The 20967-nt window shown below is 42.3% G+C and overlaps 1 protein-coding gene and 1 long non-coding RNA gene across 3 annotated transcripts; both read right to left on the bottom strand.

Annotated features, from left to right (window-relative positions):
- Nucleotides 1-807: 807 nt before the first annotated feature.
- On the bottom strand, nucleotides 808-6977 carry LOC106611546 (uncharacterized). Its single transcript, XR_001330119.3, has 3 exons — nucleotides 5556-6977; nucleotides 4153-4424; nucleotides 808-4023 (listed from the first exon to the last, which is right to left on the bottom strand). It is a non-coding gene; the product is annotated as an uncharacterized LOC106611546 (long non-coding RNA).
- Nucleotides 6978-7344: 367 nt separating this feature from the next.
- Nucleotides 7345-16201, bottom strand: LOC106611544 (transmembrane protein 33). Of its 2 annotated transcripts, none has more exons than XM_014211845.3 (8): nucleotides 16080-16201; nucleotides 15312-15383; nucleotides 10392-10486; nucleotides 9758-9945; nucleotides 9315-9382; nucleotides 8937-9070; nucleotides 8667-8750; nucleotides 7345-8536 (listed from the first exon to the last, which is right to left on the bottom strand). In XM_014211845.3, the coding sequence occupies exons 2-8, from the start codon at nucleotides 15360-15362 to the stop codon at nucleotides 8407-8409; spliced, it is 750 nt and encodes a 249-aa protein (XP_014067320.1). In that variant the 5' UTR covers nucleotides 15363-15383; nucleotides 16080-16201; the 3' UTR covers nucleotides 7345-8406. The 2 variants fall into 2 exon arrangements, with proteins under 2 accessions (XP_014067320.1, XP_014067321.1); XM_014211846.3 differs by lacking the exon at nucleotides 16080-16201 and adding an exon at nucleotides 15597-15803 and having other exon boundaries at nucleotides 8332-8536.
- Between the last annotated feature and the right edge of the window lie 4766 nt (nucleotides 16202-20967).

The following is a 20967-nucleotide window of genomic DNA, read 5'->3' as shown; positions in this document are numbered from 1 at the left end:
GCATGTCCAAAACAGAACATCTGTCACTTGGTAAAGCGCACACACGGGAAGCATAGCATCGGACCAGAGTCGATGAACCACGGCAGCCTGAGGTTAAAACCCACAGGATACCTGCAGTAAAAGTGTATTCGTGCGGTGCCACGGCAGCCCAAGGCTCAAACCCACAGGAAACTGTGGTAACACCTGATAAATGCGCATTCTGTTCACTACCGCACATCAAGGCAGCCCAAGGCTCAAACCCACAGCAAAACTGTGGTACCCAGACAAAATACTGCCTAACATCGACCACGATGGCCCAAGTCCTTAGACCCTACTGGTTCCAAAAAGGCTCACATCGAGACCTGAGGAGTCTGGAATGCCAGAACTCACACAAGGAACCGCAAGTATAAAACAACAGGGAACCTGCTGTGACTTGATCCTTTGTTGTCATATGCCAGGGAGATAGCCTCCAAAATCCAATGATAAAGATGCACCTTAGAAAGCAACCTACCCCAAGCTGGATTGGCGAAAAAGACAAAAAGCTGGTCACAAACACCGATATCCTTGGTTCTATCCATATACGTGCATAACGTGCACTGGACCCAGGCCATGCAACCTCCATGGTCATTGGAAGCAAACGAAGGAGTTGACAGAGCAACAGCTCAAAAACCAGGGACCTGTAAGACATACAGTGGCAAGAAAAAGTATGTGAACCCTTTGGAAATACCTGGATTTTTGCATAAATTGGCCATAAAATTTGATCTGATCTTCATCTAGGTCACAACAATAGACAAACACAGTCTGCTTAAACTAATAACACACAAACAATTATACGTTTTCATGTCTTTATTGAACACACTGTGTAAACATTCACAGTGCAGGGTGGAAAAAGTATGTGAACCCTTGGATTTAATAACTGGTTGACCCTCCTTTGGCAGCAATAACCTCAACCAAACGTTTTCTGTAGTTGCGGATCAGACCTGCACAACGGTCAGGAGGAATTTTGTACCATTCCTCTTTACAAAACTGTTTCAGTTCAGAAATATTCTTGGGATGTCTGGCGTGAACTGCTCTCTTGAGGTCATGCCACAGCATCTCAATCGGGTTGAGGTCAGGACTCTGACACTCCAGAAGGTGTATTTTCTTCTGTTGAAGCCATTCTGTTGTTGATTTACTTCCATGTTTTGGGTCGTTGTCCTGTTACATCACCCAACTTCTGTTGAGGTTCAATTGGCAGATGGATAGCCTAACATTCTCCTGCAAATGTCTTGTTAAACTTGGGAATTCATTTTTCAGTCGTTGATAGCAAGCTGTACAGGCCCTGAGGCAGCAAAGCAGTCCAAAACCATAATGCTCCCACCACCATACTTTACAGTTGGGATAAGGTTTTGATGTTGGTGTGCTATGCCTTTTTTTTCTCCACACATAGTGTTGTGTTTTCCTTCCAAACAACTCAACTGTAGTTTCATCTGTCCACAGAATATTTTGCCAGTAGCGCTGTTGAAGATCCAGGTGCACTTTTGCAAACTTCAGATGTGCAGAAATGTTTTCTTTGGACAGCAGTGGCTTCTTCCGTGGTGTACTCCCATGAACACCATTCTTGTTTAATGTTTTACACATCGTAGACTCGTCAACAGAGATGTTAGCATGTTCCAGATATTTCTGTCAGTCTTTAGCTGGCACTCTAGGATTCTTCTTAATCTCACTGAGCATTCTGCGCTGTGCTCTTGCAGTCATCTTCGCAGGACGGCCACTCCTAGGGAGAGTAGCAACAGTGCTGAACTTTCTCCATTTATAGACAATATGTCTTACCGTGGACTGATGAACATCAAGGCTTTTCAAGATACTTTTGTAACCCTTTCCAGCTTTATGCAAGTCAAAAATTCTTAATCTTAGGTCTTCTGAGATCTCTTTTCTTCAAGGCATGGTTCACATCAGGCAATGCTTCTTGTGAATAGCAAACTCAAATTTTGTGAGTGTTTTTTATAGGGTAAGGCAGCTCTAACCAACGTCTCCAATCTCATTGATTGGACTCCAGGTTAGCTGACTCCTGCCTCCAATTAGCTTTTGGAGAAGTCTAGAGGTTCACATACTTTTTCCACCCTATACTGTGAATGTTTAAATGATGTATTCAATATAGACAAGGAAAATATAATAATTTGTGTGTTATTAGTTTAAGCACACTATATTTGCCTATTGTTGTGACTTAGATGAAGATCAGATCAAATTTGATGACCAATTTATGCAGCAATCCAGGTAATTCCAAAGGGTTCACATACTTTTTCTTGCCACTGTATAACCTTGGGAGTAAAAACTGCATTAGGACATAACCTCACTTTTGAGTCACCAGGCATGAACTCCAAACATTAAGGGTGTACTACATTTACATTTTAGTCATTTAGCAGATGCTCTTATCCAGAGCAACTTACAGTAGTGAATGCATACATATCATACAATTTCATTTTTTTTTTTCTGTGCTGGCCCCCCGTGGGAATCGAACCCACAACCCTGGTGTTGCAAACACCATGCTCTACCAACTGAGCTACAGGGAAGGCTAATACTGACTCCAAGGCCATCAGCAGGGCAGTCTTGTAGGATGGACCTTCAGGTTCACAGACTCCAATGGTTCAAACGGAGGCTCACTCAAGGTGGAACCGCACCACCTGAGGATGAGAGCCTGGGGTAGAGCCATCAATCCCTACATGACACACCGAGATGGCTGCCATATAAAACTTCAATGTGAAAAACAATGATTAGTGACATGTTACACCAATATATGAGGTATTTCGTGAGTTGAAACGAAGTAGCTATCCTACTTGACAAATGAGGCCAAAGTTGCGGTTCCTTGATAAAATAATACAAATGTAAAGTTAGAACTAATGCAACTCCATCGTGAACGGTGGGTTGGCTGATTTGAATTAAAATCCGTTATATACCAGTACTAGACAGATATCTAATTCGTTATCAAACGTTAGCTACTGTAGATAGCTTGTTTAGAAACAAAGCTAGTTAGCATAAAATGTAATGTATTATTGTCATTACTTATTTAGGCATTTATTACTTGTCAGCTAGCCACCTGATCATGACACGTCAAAGTTCAAATTTCTCCACTTATGAAAAAAAAAACTTGTCGTTGCTGATGGAGGAATTTAGTAACGTACTGGAGGATAGAAAGACAGACAACGCGACTCAAAAAGAAGTAAGACACCTGGACCATTTTATGCGACAGATTTAAAGGATCGACAAGGATTAAAGAAAAGTGGGACCCAAATCAGATGAAAGTGTGCTCGAAAAACTTAAAAGTGAAAGCCAAAAAGGATGCGGAGGAGGAAAGGCGGGGGCTATTTCAGGCCTCCGTCCAAGGGAACTGATCCTCTCTCCCAGAAGATATGCGAGATGATTCCCCAGCAGTTTCCCCCTCTCCTTAACCACTATGATGACAATGGACAACTCAACCACCAATATTTAGTAAGTATAAATAACTGGTAAATATCAACGAACGTTAATTCTACTTCACAATGTTACCGTTAACAGGCCCGTTACAGCATGTCACATAACATCATCATTCGTACCAAGGCTGGGCATATCATAGGGCCCAATTCAATTGTTGTACAAAATGGGCACGTAAATAGCCTACTAATAATGAGTTCATTTTCTTTCTTTTTTTTCCTTTAGTTGAGCTGACACACTGTGCCATGGAGAAACAGCAGTGCCTGGATGTTGCGTGCCAGCAGCAAAAACATGACACATGCCAAACAAAACGTCCCCAGAACTGACATGAACCAAGCTCATATTGATGTTTTGTAGCTGGAGAGAGAAAATTCTACTGCAGATTGAGGTCCTGAATTTACAAAAAGAGCTACTGCAAATTCAGAAACCCCTTCAGGGAAACAAATGCCCACTGTGTAAAGAATGCTGATCTTTTTATTTATTTAAGCAATTATTTATTAAAACAATTATTTATTAAAAACAATGCTTTCCCAAGCGATTTGGTATCCTCCAGTCTTGTCTCCACTCTTGTGTTCTGGTGCTTCCAGTTCCACCCTGTATGGTATTGAGAATAACAAAGTCTTAATAATACATTTTAATACAGATAGCCTAATAAGGAATTGTACGTGTTGACCAAAATATAATATTGCTTTTTACATGTTACCAATGTTACATTATACACACCTTAGGCTGAAAAATTGTTCTCAATCAAGGTTCTCACAGCATTTCCATTTGCATTGGCAGCATGTTGCACCTGGCCATCTTCATTCTTCTCAGGTAGGTCCTCCTCAGCCTCGGGTAGCTTGCCTCTTGCCAAAGTTATACAGAACCGCAACTGCAATAATGATTGTCAGCGTAGTGTCCATCTTCGTGCGGGGCCCCTCTAGGCAGGGGAATCTTTTTTTCCCCACACTTGCCAGGATATGAGAGGTGTTGTATTCTCTCTCTTAAGGTGTCTGGGGGTTTAAAAGGAGAGTCATAAGGTACCCACGACAGGCATATCCATAGTCACCTAGTAGGTGGCCTTCATATGCCCCCCCTTTCCAGCCTTGCACCCAGATGACTTGTCAAAGATTCTGCTGTCATGGGTGGATCCTGGCCATCTAGCTACGCTGTTGGTGAGCTGACCTTTGTCATCACAGACAGCACGTTGATGGAGCAGTAACCTTTCCGATTACGGAATAGTTCTCCATTCTCACCACCAGGGTTGGGAATAGGAATGTGTGTACAGTCTATTGCTCCTAGTACACCTGGGAATATAGCTCTCCTGTAAAATCCAGCTGATGTTCTCTTGGCTTGATGCAAGTATTTGCACACAGAAATTGGTGTGCAATTTAATTGATTAGCTAGCTCTATTATCCAAAGAAGCTGGGTTTCTGTCCTTAAACGAACCTGTTGGGGATCTTATCCCGGTATAGGGATTCATTGTCAAGAGACCACGGCGGGAAATTCAAAAACTGCAAGAATCTAATAATTTCAATTTCTCAAACAATCAACTATTTCTCACAATTTGAAAGATAAACATCTAAATCCAACCACATTGTCCGATTTCCAAGAGGCTTTACGGCGAAAGCATAAAGTTAGGTTATGTTAGGAGAGTACATTGAAAATAGCTGTGTGTAATGTTTTGTCAATTCAAAGACAGGCGTCACCATAAGCGGATAACCAGCTAGAATTATGCACCAACCTTTGACAATCTTCCTCAGATGACACTCCTAAGACATTATGTTACACAATACATGCATTTTTTGTTCCATCAAGTTCATATTTATATCCAAAAACAGCATTTTACCGAAGCGGTGAAAATCAGATTTTTTTTTTCTCTCAAATGCTTCCGGTGAACAACGTTACAAATCACAAAATTACTATTCGATAACATTGGTAAATTATATTATTGTCATTCAAATATTCATAGTTTAACATTTCGTAAATGCTACTGCAATGCCAGATTTCAAAATAACTTTACTGGGAAATCACAATTTGCAATAAACCGGGTGCTGTGCTAAGAACAATAGGCTAGGCTATACAGGTTAGCACCATCTTGTACCCATGTAATATCAAAATTACTATTGTCAATATTCCCTTACCTTTGATTCTCTTCATCCATTGGCAATTCCACGCATCCCAGGTCCACTGCAAATGTGGTTTCTTTCAACAAAGTTCATAATTGATGTCCAAATAACTCCAAGTTGTTCCATGTTGTTAGCGCTTCGGTAGGCTACTAAAAAGTAGCGGGGGGGGGGAGTCACGGCGAAAAGTTAAAAAAAAAATCTATTTACATTGTTCAAACATGTCAAACGTTGTTTAGCATCAATCTTTAGAGCCATTTTTAACGTGAAACATCAGTAATGTTTCAACCCGACCTCTCCTGTGTCTTGAAAAACGTCTTTGAAAAATGTATCGCATCACATGATTGCGCAGGTGCAGCCAATAATGAAGTGACGACATCCCAGGGAGGTCAACTTCTCTTCCTTGCCATCCGGTCTCTGTTCATCATAGACGCTTCAAACAACTTTATAAAGATCGTTGACATCTAGTGGAAGCAGTAGGAGTTGCGAAATGAATCCTTTCTCACTATGGTATCTATAAAACAATGACACTAAATAGTACAGTCACAAAATTCAAAAAAAATTTTGATCTATTTTTCACAGGTTTTTGCCTGCAATATGAGTTTTGTTATACTTACAGACACCATTCAAACTGTTTTAGAAAATTCAGAGTGTTTTCTATCCGAATGTGTTAATAATATGCATATCCTAGCTTCTGAGTTGGTGTAGGAGGCAGTTAAAAATGGGCACATATTTTTTTCAAAATTTCTCAATACTGCCCCCGAGCCCCAACAGGTTTTAAGACGCTATTTCCGACCGGGTTACAGGTATCTAAATCAACGCCAACTGGCTAGCTAACATCCGAAATTAGCAACAACAACAAAAACATTCTATCGGAATGGGATTATTCTGTAGCAGGGATTTGCTAGCCTGTTGCGTTCGTAAATTCACTCTGGTTATCTACTCCGATTTCAGAGCACTCTCGTCTGAGTGTGCCAAAAGCGCAGAATTTATGAATTTACTAACGCTCAACACCCGAATGTGGCCGGTGGCAGTAAACGTCGGCAAAAAAACGTCATGAAATTGTTGCCAGCAACAGTTACAGTGAGGTGTTCTATAATGTGTGACAAAAAGTAGCTAGCCAACGTTAGCCAGTTAGCTTGGGTGCTTGACTGCCGTTGTGAGGTCAGTATGCCCCAGTCAGTCAGAACGCTCGGATCAACCCTACTTCTCGGCCAGTTTACGAACGGACAATCTGACAACGCTCTGAATTTACGAACACACCCCTAGTTGACTAATTTAGCTGGTTTGCGTTACTCAAAATCCACGTGACACACACGGACCAGTATCATTAATAAATTCCATATAACTGGCACATCGTTAAAGTTAGCTAGTTTATCGACATTTTAGAAGAAAATTCACATTGTCGAGCTAGCATCTGATTATTCTGTGAGCACACTGGCCCCGTTACCATGGACAACGATGTCGTTTGAAGACGCTTCAAGATCATTGGGTGACGGTGTCGGTGAGGTTCAACCTAGATTCTGATTGGTTTAGCGTGGTCCAGTGTCTTTCTCGATAGTTGCTACGTTAAAAACAGCTACGTTAAAAACGACTACGTAATAATTCCATGCGGAAGCGTTCTAAAATAAACATTTACGGGACCAGCGCCGTTGGCTCCCGGATAGCGCTGACCAACCACTGACAAAAACCAAGCAGACCTTAAAATCCCTGACGCTCCAAACGGAGTAAAAAAATAAATAGTCATTGATACTAATCATGTTTATATTAGTCAATATGGAGGTTATTAATGTCACTCAACAAGGTCTTTCCTTTAATATTTTATTGATTTAAGATGGATGAATTTATTCCAGAGCTACACAAACATGTTCTCTACAAGTAAATAATAAATACATTTAACATGGCAATGTGGGCATGCAGTGAACTGTAAAACTAGGGGTATTAGCCACGAATCAGTTGAATTGAAGACTTTTTTAATTAGAAAACCTATTCAAAATGCAACTATACACTTGCATTTGAAGCCAGCCTAGTCCTTCCCATTTACTGCATACCATGTGATTTGTGCACAGACTGAGGAACTGCTGGTATAGTGAAACCGTTTAATTTTTAGCATAAATCCTTTTGACTGCATGTCCTTGTACCATTCAAGTCTTCAGAAGTACAGCAGATATTCCCCTTTCTCTTCTCAGTGCCATGTAACACACCAAGTAGTGAGTTACATGGCATAGATCACATTTGAATTTCAAAGAGTAAAAATGTGTTAAGACAATCATAACAACCGATGCTTTCCACGTAAGAAAAAAAAAAAGTATAAAATGGAATTGGTGGATGTAGAAATCGCAGAGCAACTGACATCTCGTTGCATTCGAAAAAGACAATATGATTAATAAAAAAGAATGATTACAACTATGTATAGTACAATTTAAATATCTCATCTCAGAAGTTAATATTTTTTTTTGCAAGAGAAGAACAAGTATTTTCCATGAATAAATAAATCATCATACAGGACAGACCAAAGACAATTACCATCATAAGGTCAATCCTTAAAAGAAGTAGAACACATCAGATCGTCAGCTGGTGTTCTTCCCAAAGAGAGAGAAAGGGGGGTGGAGGAGGGGGAGTGAGTCAGTGTCCAGCTACTCCATAAAGCCATTTAAAAAAAACAAATAAATCGGGGGATTTTCAGTGCATCGCAGGCTGAGCCTAAGCCGCCGCTGTAGCAAATGAACAGAGCAGCAGGAACACAGACCTGACATGTAACATTCAAAAGTATTTTACTCTGTTGTTGCTCGTCGGTCCCTTTTGAGTTGACATGCCGCCACACCCCTTACAGTACAAACTGTGGTTGTGGGGGGGACAGAAAGTGAGGTCACACTCCGGTGGGGGCCAGGCGACTCATAAAGGCGATACTGTTGAGGCACATCTTTCTGAAGAAGGCTGGGCATGCGGGCTTCATGATGAAATGCTCCAGCAGAATCCGCAGCTCTGAGAATAGGGTGCTGGGAGGGGTGGACAGGGAGATGAAGGGAAATTATGGGTTGAGAAATGCAAGTCGCCATATTTGCTATTGTACAATTATCCAACATATTGAAATTACTACACCTACAGAAGTCAATTGAGGCTACTTACCGGCAATATGGGTTTCTCCTTGAGGTGTAGCGGAGAGTTAGAAACCTGTAGTAAATGAAAGGCTGCAGCAAGCTTCCCTGGCCACTGTTAACACAACAAAAGCCACGAGTCAATCAAGTGACTGGGTGGGGGGCGCGGACGGACAATCGATTCATTCTTATCTCAGTGCATACTGGTATTGCAAGACAGACAAAAAGGAAAAAAACCTCAGACTTCAGTCTAAGTTACCATTACAATGTGCAGAGAAATGTACCAAGAAATAAGACATACCTGAATAGCATGAATACGGTGGCTGGCATGAGGAAGATCTCGTTGCAAGCGATGAACTTCAGGATGTTCTGCTGGTTGGCTGTGAGCTTGTTGAGGAAGTTCCTCACAAAGGGCAGGCTATTGGGTCCCATTGCCTACAAGGGGAATTATATACATCAGGATGACCAAATAATGACTAAACTAGCACTTAAAGAGCACCTAAAACACTAGATTTTCCATGAATTTCCTAAATTAGAAATGCCTAATGAGCATAAAAGTCATTGTCATCATCCAAATCACAAAATACCCTTTTTCGAGTGCTGGCTATGCTTTACCCAACTGGCTTTTTATGGCTTCACTAACATTGCAAAACATTTTAAATCAAGAGAGGATACTTACATCAAGAACCTTCTTTGTGTAGGCAGTTGCATGAAGCAACGAGAAGAGGAAGACTGGGAATATGCTCACTGTAGACAGCGGTTAAAGGGTAAACAGCAGTTAAGATGGACAACGCAAAACAGACATTGAAGGGCAGCTTCAAAGTGTTTTCAAGCAACGCCTTCTTGTTAATAGGTAAATAGGTTTAGTAGGTTTGCATAACTGAAACCATGACACCAAGCATTACAAAAACCTTCCTGCATTACCAATTAGTATTCTCCCCAAACCAGTTTGGTGGCGATATACCAAGCTCTAGCTTCATCAGAGACCCTTATGACAGAACCACCAAGGCATGGTGACATTAGCCTGACATGACAATGACCCTGGGATTCAGCTATACAACACAAAACGGGTCTGGGACCAGGCTATTGTGATAAAGCCTTTACGTATGGTTGAGAGGATACTTGTGATGGGGTTAGAGTTGACCAGGATGAGGGAGTACAGCAGGTAGTGACAGCTGTCCTCTTGGAGTGCCTGGGCTAAGAAGGCTCTGCTGAGCTGGAAGTGGGGGAGCCTCTGGTGTAGTCGCAGAGCACTGGTGAGGGCGTTGGCCAGCAGCGCACGCTGGTAGAAATTGGCAGCCGCCTGGGGTCTGGAAAAAGTTGAAGAAAACAGATAAATGCATTATTTTGAGGGAACTCAGGACGAGTTAACTACATTTCAGTATATCGAAAAGGTGAAACAATTTGGATGACAATATGCTATTAAATTGAATATGTGGTGGCATCACGTGACCATTCAAGACATTCATTTGATAATTCCATCACCAAAACATTGTTAATTTTGCAGTTCTGCATTGGTTTTCTGTGTCAGCTATTGTTGCTATATGCACAACCAGAAAAACATTATCTCTGGTGTTAACATTAACAATAACACAAAACCCAAACTGCACACTACAGTAGCTGGTTGATAAATTGAGTCAGGTTAGTTACAACTGGGGTTGGACTGAAAACCTCCTGCAGGATGGTAGCGCTCCAGGAAACGGGTTGGAGAGCCCTGATATAGACAAATTAAAAAAATCTGAGCATTGACCCTTACCCTAAGAGTGGTAGAATGAACATTACTGAGCAATAGATGGTGAAGAGCCGTGACAGCCACATTGCCGTCTCTAGTTTGTTAGCCAACATGAATTGCTGTGAAAACAAATTGAGTACATTCAAGTTCATGAGGTTAGAAAAACTTTAAATATATTTTAAAATCACCATCCACAAGCCTATATTGTATCATTGAGCACTATCCAAATGATCTGCAATACACCAAACTGTGAGACCAAAAAAAAAAAATAAACCTCACCTCTACAATGACGCAGTTACATACACAAATATGTTTTCCCTGCACACTTGCATTGCACTACAAATTTGGGGCTGCACACTTCTGCATGTTTTTGTAATACAACTGGACAGGACAGCCAATTAGTAGGGATGCACAATATATTGGTGAACATATCGGAGTCGACCGACATTAGCTAAAAACACCAACATCGGTATCAGCCCGATGTCTAGTTTAACGCCGATGTGCAAACCGATGTCAAAGCTGATGTGCATACCTATATAACGTAGGTACATGACATAATGACGCCACGGAAAATTTTGCGCTACACGTGCAACACAGCATTCCTAACCTAGCCCACAATGTCTGCTGTGTGGATCGAGCAGTCAACAAGTCAAGCAGTCATTTGAAAAAGTAAGAACAACATTTCAGCGAGACAACTCAAAGGCGAAATTCATTAAGGCCAAGATTATGGAATTCATTGCCATTGACAATCAACCGTTCTCTGTTGTGGGTGATGTTGGCTTTTGCGACTGGTCGAGCACCGGTACACACTACCAATTGCTTTATTTTTCAGATGTTACCCTACTGGAGTTACACAGTAATAGCGGCACTGCTATTAGCTTCCCGACACCGTTTGGGTCTTGTCGTGTCAAAAAAGATACACGTCCAATAACACCATTTGACGAGTTAAATAAGCTTTTAATTTGACATGTCAAATAACACAGTTCTATTATAGAATGTAAAGCAAAGCATCACCACTACTATCAGTAGCACTGTCAAAGCTGTACAAAGAAAGCAAACACTGGCCACGAACGATGTGTTTGCAATACTGCGTTGGTAATAACGCATTATTTGTTCGACCGCAACTTCTGGGGTAGCTAGCTAGCTTTATCTTGGTACCTAGCTAGCACCAATACAACCAGCCTGAAAACAATGACCAGTAGAAACTGCAGTCATTTTCTTTATTCTTAGCAATGATTTAGGAATCCTTGTGAGTAAGTACTAGCTTGGTAGCCACTTGTTGTTCGCCTATTGAAATTGAATTTCAGTTCATGAAAATAAATAGCTAGCCAGCTACTTAACCCTGTTGCCCAAAGCTAACATTATAAGCAGCCAGCTAACTTCTGGCTAGTGAGGCTCGACCGGACTGGCTTGTGAAGCTAGCCACAATAAGGATTTGGCACAAAAGTTGAATTTGCGGTTTGCCTTCAAAATAAAAGTACCTCTTTGAAAGTGATGCAGAAGGTCACAATTGGTGGAATCATGCCACATTTAGACTAGATAACATTAAACAAGGTTGGAATGTGAAGCAATGTAATGGGGTATTAGTCTACTTGATGACACCCACAGAACACAACTGTGAAGAGTTTACGCAAATATTAGTGTTGTAGCTCTTATCGCGGGACTGTGACTGTGTGAAATCACCTCCCCAGTCAGCCTATTGTGTGTATTGACATTCATATTGCACTGTACAGCTTTACCTAAGGATTGGGGATCAATGAAATGGGGCATCAGTCTACTCAATACCCAATATACACTGCGCATAAAAATAAAGGGAACACTAAAATAACAAATCCTAGATCTGAATGAATTAAATAATCTTACTAAATAATTTTTCTTTACATAGTTGAATGTGCTGACAAATCACACAAAAATAATCTATGGAAATACAATTTATCAACCCATGGAGGTCTGGATTTGGAGTCACACTCAAAATTAAAGTGGAAAACCACACTACAGGCTGATCCAACTTTGATGTAATGTCCTTAAAACAAGTCAAAATTAGGCTCAGTAGTGTGTGTGGCCTCCACGTGCCTGTATGACCTCCCTACAACGCCTGGGCATGCTCCTGATGAGGTGGCGGATGGTCTCCTGAGGGATCTCCTCCCAGACCTGGACTAAAGCATCCGCCAACTCCTGGACAGTCTGTGGTGCAACGTGGCGTTGGTGGATGGAGCGAGACTTGATGTCCCAGATGTGCTCAATTGGATTCAGGTCTGGGGAACGGGCAGGCCAGTCCTCTTGCAGGAACTGCTGACACACTCCAGCCACATGAGGTCTAGCATTGTCTTGCATTAGGAGGAACCCAGGGCCAACCGCACCAGCATATGGTCTCACAAGGGGTCTGAGGATCTAATCTCGGTACCTAATGGCAGTCAGGCTACCTCTGGCGAGCGCATGGAGGGCTGTGCGGCCCCCCAAAGAAATGCCACCCCACACCATGACTGACCCACCGCCAAACCGGTCATGCTGGAGGATGTTGCAGGCAGCAGAACGTTCTCCACGGCATCTCCAGACTCTGTCACGTCTGTCACATGCGCTCAGTGTGAACCAGCATTCATCTGTGAAGAGCACAGGGCGCCAGTGGCGAATTTGCCAATCTTGGTGTTCTCTGGCAAATGCCAAACGTCCTGCACGGTGTTGGGCTGTAAGCACAACCCCCACCTGTGGACGTCGGGCCCTCATACCACCCTCATGGAGTCTGTTTCTGACCGTTTGAGCAGACACATGCACATTTGTGGCCTGCTGGAGGTCATTTTGCAGGGCTCTGGCAGTGCTCCTCCTGCTCCTCCTTGCACAAAGGCGGAGGTAGCGGTCCTGCTGCTGGGTTGTTGCCCTCCTACGGCCTCCTCCACGTCTCCTGATGTACTGGCCTGTCTCCTGGTAGTGCCTCCATGCTCTGGACACTACGCTGACAGAAACAGCAAACCTTGCCACAGCTCGCATTGATGTGCCATCCTGGATGAGCTGCACTACCTGAGCCACTTGTGTGGGTTGTAGACTCCGTCTCATGCTACCACTAGAGTGAAAGCACCGCCAGCATTCAAAAAAAGTGACCAAAACATCATCCAGGAAGCATAGGAACTGAGAAGTGGTCTGTGGTCACCACCTGCAGAACCACTCCTTTATTGGTGGTGTCTTGCTAATTGCCTATAATTTCCACCTGTTATCTATTCCATTTGCACAACAGCATGTGAAATTTATTGTCAATCCTAAGTGGACAGTTTGATTTCACAGAAGTGTGATTGACTTGGAGTTACATTGTGTTGTTTAAGTGTTCCCTTTATTTTTTTGAGCAGTGTATTTTTTCCCCAACATCATCCTCAGAGTTCAGACTCCAAAACATCTACGCAATATTGTTTTTCCTCAGGAACAGTGTTCAATACACATAGGTTGTCAAATGTGGCTCAATTCACAATTGTTTCAGAGTCCCACAATAAGAGCTACAGTGCTAATGTTCTCTGGGTGTCACTGAGTAGACTGATACCCCATGTCATTGATCCACAATCCATAGGTAAGGCTGAACAGTGAACTAAGTATGCCCTCAATGCAATTCTAAAGTATAATACATTCAGTGTGATTGCAACAGACTTCTGTCAAATTAACAAATTATTGTCTTCTGTTGATTTTATATAACATTCCAACCTCAATTAGCCTGATCTGTTCAATTATGGCATAACTCTACTATTTGTATTAATTTGCATCATTGTCAATGACATACTTTTGTTTTGAAGGCTAACAGCAAAGTCCACTATTATGGCTAATCGTTATTGTGGCTAGCTTCACATAGATGGGCCAGACGACCATTAATCAATTAAGAACTGTCTTATAAATTAGGGTTATTTTAGATGACACCAAGCTAGCTAACTATATAGCTACTGAAACAGATGTCATTTTGCTCTGTTTTTGGGGAAGAACATTGTTAGCATGCATGAGCTTGCTAGCTTGTTTTTTATTTTATTTTAAATGACCAGCTCTGTAGGTGCGCGAGACAACTTTACCAGCATTATAGCATACGTATCAATGATTCATTGTGAGATATGAAATACGAGTGATAGTGTAATAACTACGTAAAAAAAAAATCATGAATGCGTTAAATTATTACGTGCAGTCATATTCAGGTGCTGATTGGTCAACAAGCTTATTTGACACGTCAAATAGTGTTATTTGACATATCCTTTTTGACACGCAAAGACCCAAATGGCGTTCCATAGAAATTCTGGTTGAGAATGAAACAACTGAACAAAAAAACAGCACAGCAAGTAAGTGAGAGAACTAGGTTTTGATTATGTTTTACTGGTAATGGGGACATGCGTAAATGCCAACAGAAAAATGTTTTTGGTCAGTGTGGAGTGTGTAACCTTTATTTAACTAGGCATGTCAGTTAAGGACAAATTAAGAACAAACCCGGACAACACTGGGCCAATTGTGCACCGCCCTATGGGACTCCCAATCACGGCCGGATGTGATACAGCCTGGATTCAAACCAGGGACTGTAGCGACGCCTCTCGCACTGAGATGCAGTGCCTTAGACCGTTGCGTCCGTGTGCGTTTTAACTATACTAGAATGCTTAATGGGCAGCAACATATTTTTTATATTGGTATCGTTCTCTTTGGCAAGGAAAATATCGGATATCGGCCAAAAATGTCATATCGGTGCATCACTATCAATTAGTGTAGATGAGTGTCCTTGCGTTGAGTACTTGCACAATGTATAAAATAGGCTTTACGCTGGGTTTATACACCAAATGTTCATAACAAACCATCACTGGAGAGTGCATAAAGTTACAACATGTAGCCAAATTTGTGTGGTGAAGTCACAGTGCTTCTACACTACAGAGTATACATCCTGCCTAACAAGTACAATCTATGATCTCGATGAAGTAGAAGTGCATGATTACTCACCACTGGCCCTAATTGAGGGGGAGGCGCACTTGTTTGCTCTGTGTCAGCCATCTTTTTGACTCTCGTTTACCCCTGAAGAGAGAATAAAACACAAAGACGCCGTTTAATGAATAACTCCTAGCACCCTGACATAGAAAGCCCACTTGACTCTGAAGAAATGGCAAGAATGAAAACGCTGATTCGTTGAAACACACGTTCACGAGTTGCTGTTGATATGCTGAGTGCAGACGTTAACGTCAAAGCAACTAGCTAAAAAAAATGTTAACTGACTCAAGCTAACGTTACCCAATATAGTTATCTAGCCAACGTTAGCTGACTGTCAGTTCGGGCATCAATATCTTTGGCTCAGCTGTAGCATTGTCAGAACATAGCATAGTCGCTGTTCAACTAGCTTAGCTAGCTAACTTAGACAGCAATTATTAGCCTCACAAACGTGAGACGGACCAGGAAGTGATAACTAGCCAACTATAGTACTTAGCAAGCAAATGTGTTGGCTTTATATAATGAGTTAATTGAGAGAACGATATCAAGCTGGCTAATCCCGGTAAATAAATGAGCTTGCCTAATGTAAGCTAGCTAACGCATGACTGCCTTCACACTCTAGAATGTTCTGACGCTTGTTAGCTAGTGCTAGCTCAATTCTGTCTAGACTAGCTACCAAGCATGTAATGTACCGTACACTATCTGAAATATTCTCTGCGTGGACTGTCTGACTTCAATGTAGCTAATACGAACAATTCGGGTTAGGCTTTATTTTCTGAAAATTACCTGAAACTGTCGAGATCAACGTTAGATGTGCAGTTTCATCAATGACTCTGTTATTTTGTTGGCTAATTTTGCTAAATACTCAGCGATATTCTGATTCGGTGGGGTTTGTCGGCGGTTGGCAGCCAACGTTATGGTGCATTACCGCCACCTACTGTACTGGAGTATGGACCAGAGACAGGGAGAAACGAAATCCCACCTGCCAGCCCCGTTTCCTTTAATAATAAAAAAAGGTAACAAAATATTTTAGAATATTGTATCTAATGACGTTCTACTCAGTGTACTCTTTAAACTCATTTCCTGTATCCACTTCTCCCTCATACTGGATCTCAGCCTTTCTCTTTCCCTCTCATACTGCCCACACAGTATCGTTACATGCCCTATTGTTTATATTTCCTGTAAATAGTCACACTTTCCAATTGGATGCTTTCCTATCACATTTAGTCTTATTCAACCGGCTGTGTCCCACCCTTAATCTTAGCCTCCTCTCTTCCGGCCTCCCCGACTTTCCTCTGTACTTGGAATAGATGCTTGCCCTTAGTCACTTGTTAAATCCACTTCAATCAGTGTAGATGAAGGGGAGGAGACAGATTAAAGAAGGATTTTTACGCCTTGAGACAAATGAGACATGGATTGTGTATGTGTGCCATTCAAATCAAATCAAAGTGTATTTGTCACGTGCACCGAATAAAACAGGTGTAGACCTTACAGTGAAAAGCTTACTTACAGGCTCTAACCAACAGCGCAAAAAAGGTATTAGGTGAACAATAGGTAGGTAAAGAAATAAAACAACTGTAAAAAGACAGGCTATATACAGTAGCGAGGCTACATACAGACACCGGTTAGTCAGGCTTATTGAGGTAGTATGTACATGTAGATATGGTTAAAGTGACTATGCATATATGATGAACAGAGAGGAGCAGTAGCGTAAAAGAGGTGGTTGGCGGGTGGTGGGTGGGACACAATGCAGATAGCCCGGTTAGCCAATGTGCGGGAGCACTGGTTGGTCGGCCCAATTGAGGTAGTATGTACATGAATGCATAGTTAAAGTGACTATGCATATATGAGAAACAGAGAGTAGCAGCAGCGTAAAAGGAGGGGTTGGGGGTAGCCATTTGGTTACCTGTTCAGGAGGCTTATGGCTTGGGTGTAAAAACTATTGAGAAGCCTTTTGTCCTAGACTTGGCACTCCGGTACCGCTTGCCATGCGGTAGTAGAGAGAACAGTCTATGACTGGGGTGTCTGGGGTCTTTGACAATTTTTAGGGCCTTCCTCTGACACCGCCTGGTGTAGAGGTCCTGGATGGCAGGCAGCTTAGCCCCAGTGATGTACTGGGCCGTACGCATTACCCTCTGTAGTGCCTTGCGGTCAGAGGCCGAGCAATTGCCGTACCAGGCAGTGATGCAACCTGTCGGGATGCTCTCGATGTTGCAGCTGTAGAACCTTTTGAGGATCTCAGGACCCATGCCAAATCTTTTTCGTTTCCTGAGGGGGAATAGGCTTTGTCGTGCCCTCTTCACGACTGTCTTGGTGTGTTTGGACCATGATAGTTTGTTGTTGATGTGGACACCAAGGAACTTGAAGCTCTCAACCTGCTCCACTACAGCCCCGTCGATGAGAATGGGGGCATGCTCGGTCCTCCTTTTCCTGTAGTCCACAATCATCTCCTTAGTCTTGGTCACGGTCCATATCAGGATGTTTGCCTCTGCCTTGCTCATTGAAACTACAACATCAATATCTCCACTACTGAGTGCTTGTTTGGCCAGTACATCAGCTGCCTCGTTCCCCTCCATCCCCACATGGGCTGGGAACCAAGTAAATCTTGTCTGTTTACCCATATGTCTAACCCTGCCATGGGTTTGTAGTATGTCATAAAGCAGGTCTTGTCTGCTACGTGAGCTAAAGGACTGGAGACTCATCAACACTGCACATGAATCAGAGCAAATAACTACTCTGTCTGACTTGACTTCCTCCACCCACTGCAAAGCCAGCAGTACAGCCATCAGCTCCGCTGTATATACAGCCAGGTGATCTGTAAAACGTTTCCTGACTGACACCCCACATTCCTGTAGTACAAATGCTGACCCAGTACGCCATGTCCTTGATCTTTTGAACCATCTGTGTAAATGGACACAAAATCCTGGTATATAGTACAGTATCCAGACTTCTATGAAACAAATCAGTTGGATCAACTGATGCACCATTATGCAACTGATGCATAATGCACCAACAGATCCACAGATGATGCAATCTCTATTGCACTCCACACTGCCCTTTCACACCTGGACAAAAGGAACACCTATGTGAGAATGCTATTCATTGACTACAGCTCAGCACTCAACACCATAGTGCCCTCAAAGCTCATCACTAAGCTAAGGACCCTGGGACTAAACACCTCCCTCTGCAACTGGATCCTGGACTTCCTGACGGGCCGCCCCCAGGTGGTAAGGATAGGTAACAACACATGCGATATGCTGATTCTCAACACGGGGGCCCCTCAGAGGTACGTGCTCAGCCCCCTCCTGTACTCCCTGTTCACTCATGACTGCACGGCCAGGCACGACTTCAACACCATCATTAAGTTTGCTGATAACACAACAGTGGTAGGCCTAATCACCGACAACAATGAGACAGCCTATAAGGAGGAGGTCAGAGACCTGGTCGTGTGGTGCAAGGGCAACAACCTCTCCCTCAACGTGATCAAGACAAACGAGATGATTGTGGACTACAGGAAAAGGAGGACCGAGCACGCCCCCATTCTCATCGACGAGGCTGTAGTGGAGCAGGTTGAGAGCTTCAAGTTCCTTGGTGTCCACATCACCAACAAACTAACATGGTCCAAGCACACCAAGACAGTCGTGACGAGGGCACGACAAAACCTATTCCCCCTCAGGAGACTGAAAAGATTTGGCATGAGTCCTCAGATCCTCAATAGGTTTTACAGCTGCACCACCGAGAGCATCCTGACAGGTTGCATCACTGCCTGGTATGGCAACTGCTCGGCCTCCGACCACAAGGCACTACAGAGGGTAGTGTGTACGGCCCAGTACATCACCGGGGACAAGCTTCCTGCCATCCAGGACCTCTATATCAGGCGGTGTCAGAGGAAGGCCCTAAAAATGGTCAAAGACTCCAGCCACCCTAGTCATAGACTGTTCTCTCTGCTACCGCACAGCAAGCGGTACCGGAGCGCCAAGTCTAGGTCCAAGAGGCGCCTAAATAGCTTCTACCCCTAAGCCATAAGACTCCTGAACAGATAATCAAATGGCTACCCAAACTATTTGCATTGCCCCCCCCCTGGAACGCTGCTGCTACTCTCTGTTATTATCTATGCATAGTCATTTTAATAACTGTACCTACATGTACATATTACCTCAATTACCTCGACACCGGTGCCCCCGCACATTGACATTGACTCTGTACCGGTAACCCCTGTATATAGCCCCGCTATTGTTATTTACTGCTGCTCTTTAATTATTTGTTATTCTTATCTCTTACTTTTTGGGGGGGTATTTTCTTAAAACTGCATTGCTGGTTAAGGGCTTGTAAGTAAGCATTTCACTGTAAGGTCTACACCTGTTATATTTGGCTCATGTGACAAAATACAATTTGATTTGATTTGAGATCTAGGACTACTTTAGTCAAGATTCAATGTTTAAACTTAATTGGTATTGTGTAAATACACTGGAAATACTCCCTCAGTAAAAGATATGGCAACTAATGAGTCCAAGTTCTCACATGTGCAGTAGGCTAGGAAAAGTCTACAGGGGATATGTGCGTAAAGGTTCCTTGTATTGCATCATGTCCATACGGGGATGCTAACAAGGGATTAATTACAGTGTTGTAGCTCAAATTGCTTTGATCTATTAATCATATATTTGTGGTACATGGCATATTTAACAGTACTTTAAACAGAATCCACAATTTAGAAGTGTCAAGTCAGGAAACATTCATCTGGAGACCAACCTGAAATCCATTAAATTGGGCCAATACTCCTCTATATTACACACACACACACACACACACACACACACACACACACACACACACACACACACACACACACAGACACACACACACAGGTTATTATAGTAAGCAAAAACTGAAACAAAAACGAATCATGAAAAAACAAATCAGTAAACTGAAATAAAATAATTAAAGGACCAATTCAGCCATTTATCTCAATATCAAATATTTTCTGGGTAACAATTAAGTACCTTACTGTGATTGTTTTCAGTTTAAATAGTAACAAATAAACTAAAATAGCTTCTTAACAAAGAACAATTTCTCAAGCAACATTTTTGCTAGGATTGTCTTGGAGTGGTCTGAGTGGGGAGTAACTAGCTGTTATTGGCAGAGAGGTTTGGAACTCTCTTTCTTATTGGTCAATAAACTAAGTTCCCACATGGGGATGTCACCAGACAGGCCAAAACACAATCCCACCAAAACTGTCTGAAATTTCAGGCTGTCTTTTCAAATAGCTCTTACACTAAAAGGGCATCATCATTTTCACAATGTCACAGTTATTGCAACCTCATAGTGTGGAAATATATATAAAACACAGAAATATCACGTTTTTGACTGCACTGGGCCTTTAACAAAATTGACCTCAATGCTGCCCTCCACTCAATAAATGGTACTTGCAGGGCTGGCTGTGATGTCTAGCTGCAATAACCATTGATTTAATTTCTATTTAGTATAGCGTAATCTGGACATTTGATTATATGATGCAGGATAATAATGTTAATACATAGGCTAACATGTCTAATAAATCCACATTGTAACTAGGTTTGACCTAAGGTTTGGTTATTTAGGCCTATTGAAGCAATTGGAAAGTTTGAGACCATCTTCCCCACTGATGAGAGCGACAGTGATAACAATTGCAATGTGA

Source organism: Salmo salar, chromosome 09 (genome assembly GCF_965601325.2).
Source record: "Salmo salar chromosome 09, fSalSal1, whole genome shotgun sequence".
In the NCBI taxonomy this organism is placed as follows: domain Eukaryota; kingdom Metazoa; phylum Chordata; class Actinopteri; order Salmoniformes; family Salmonidae; genus Salmo; species Salmo salar.
Note: the sequence above shows the minus strand (reverse complement) of the source record. Positions and strands in the feature narration are given on the sequence as shown.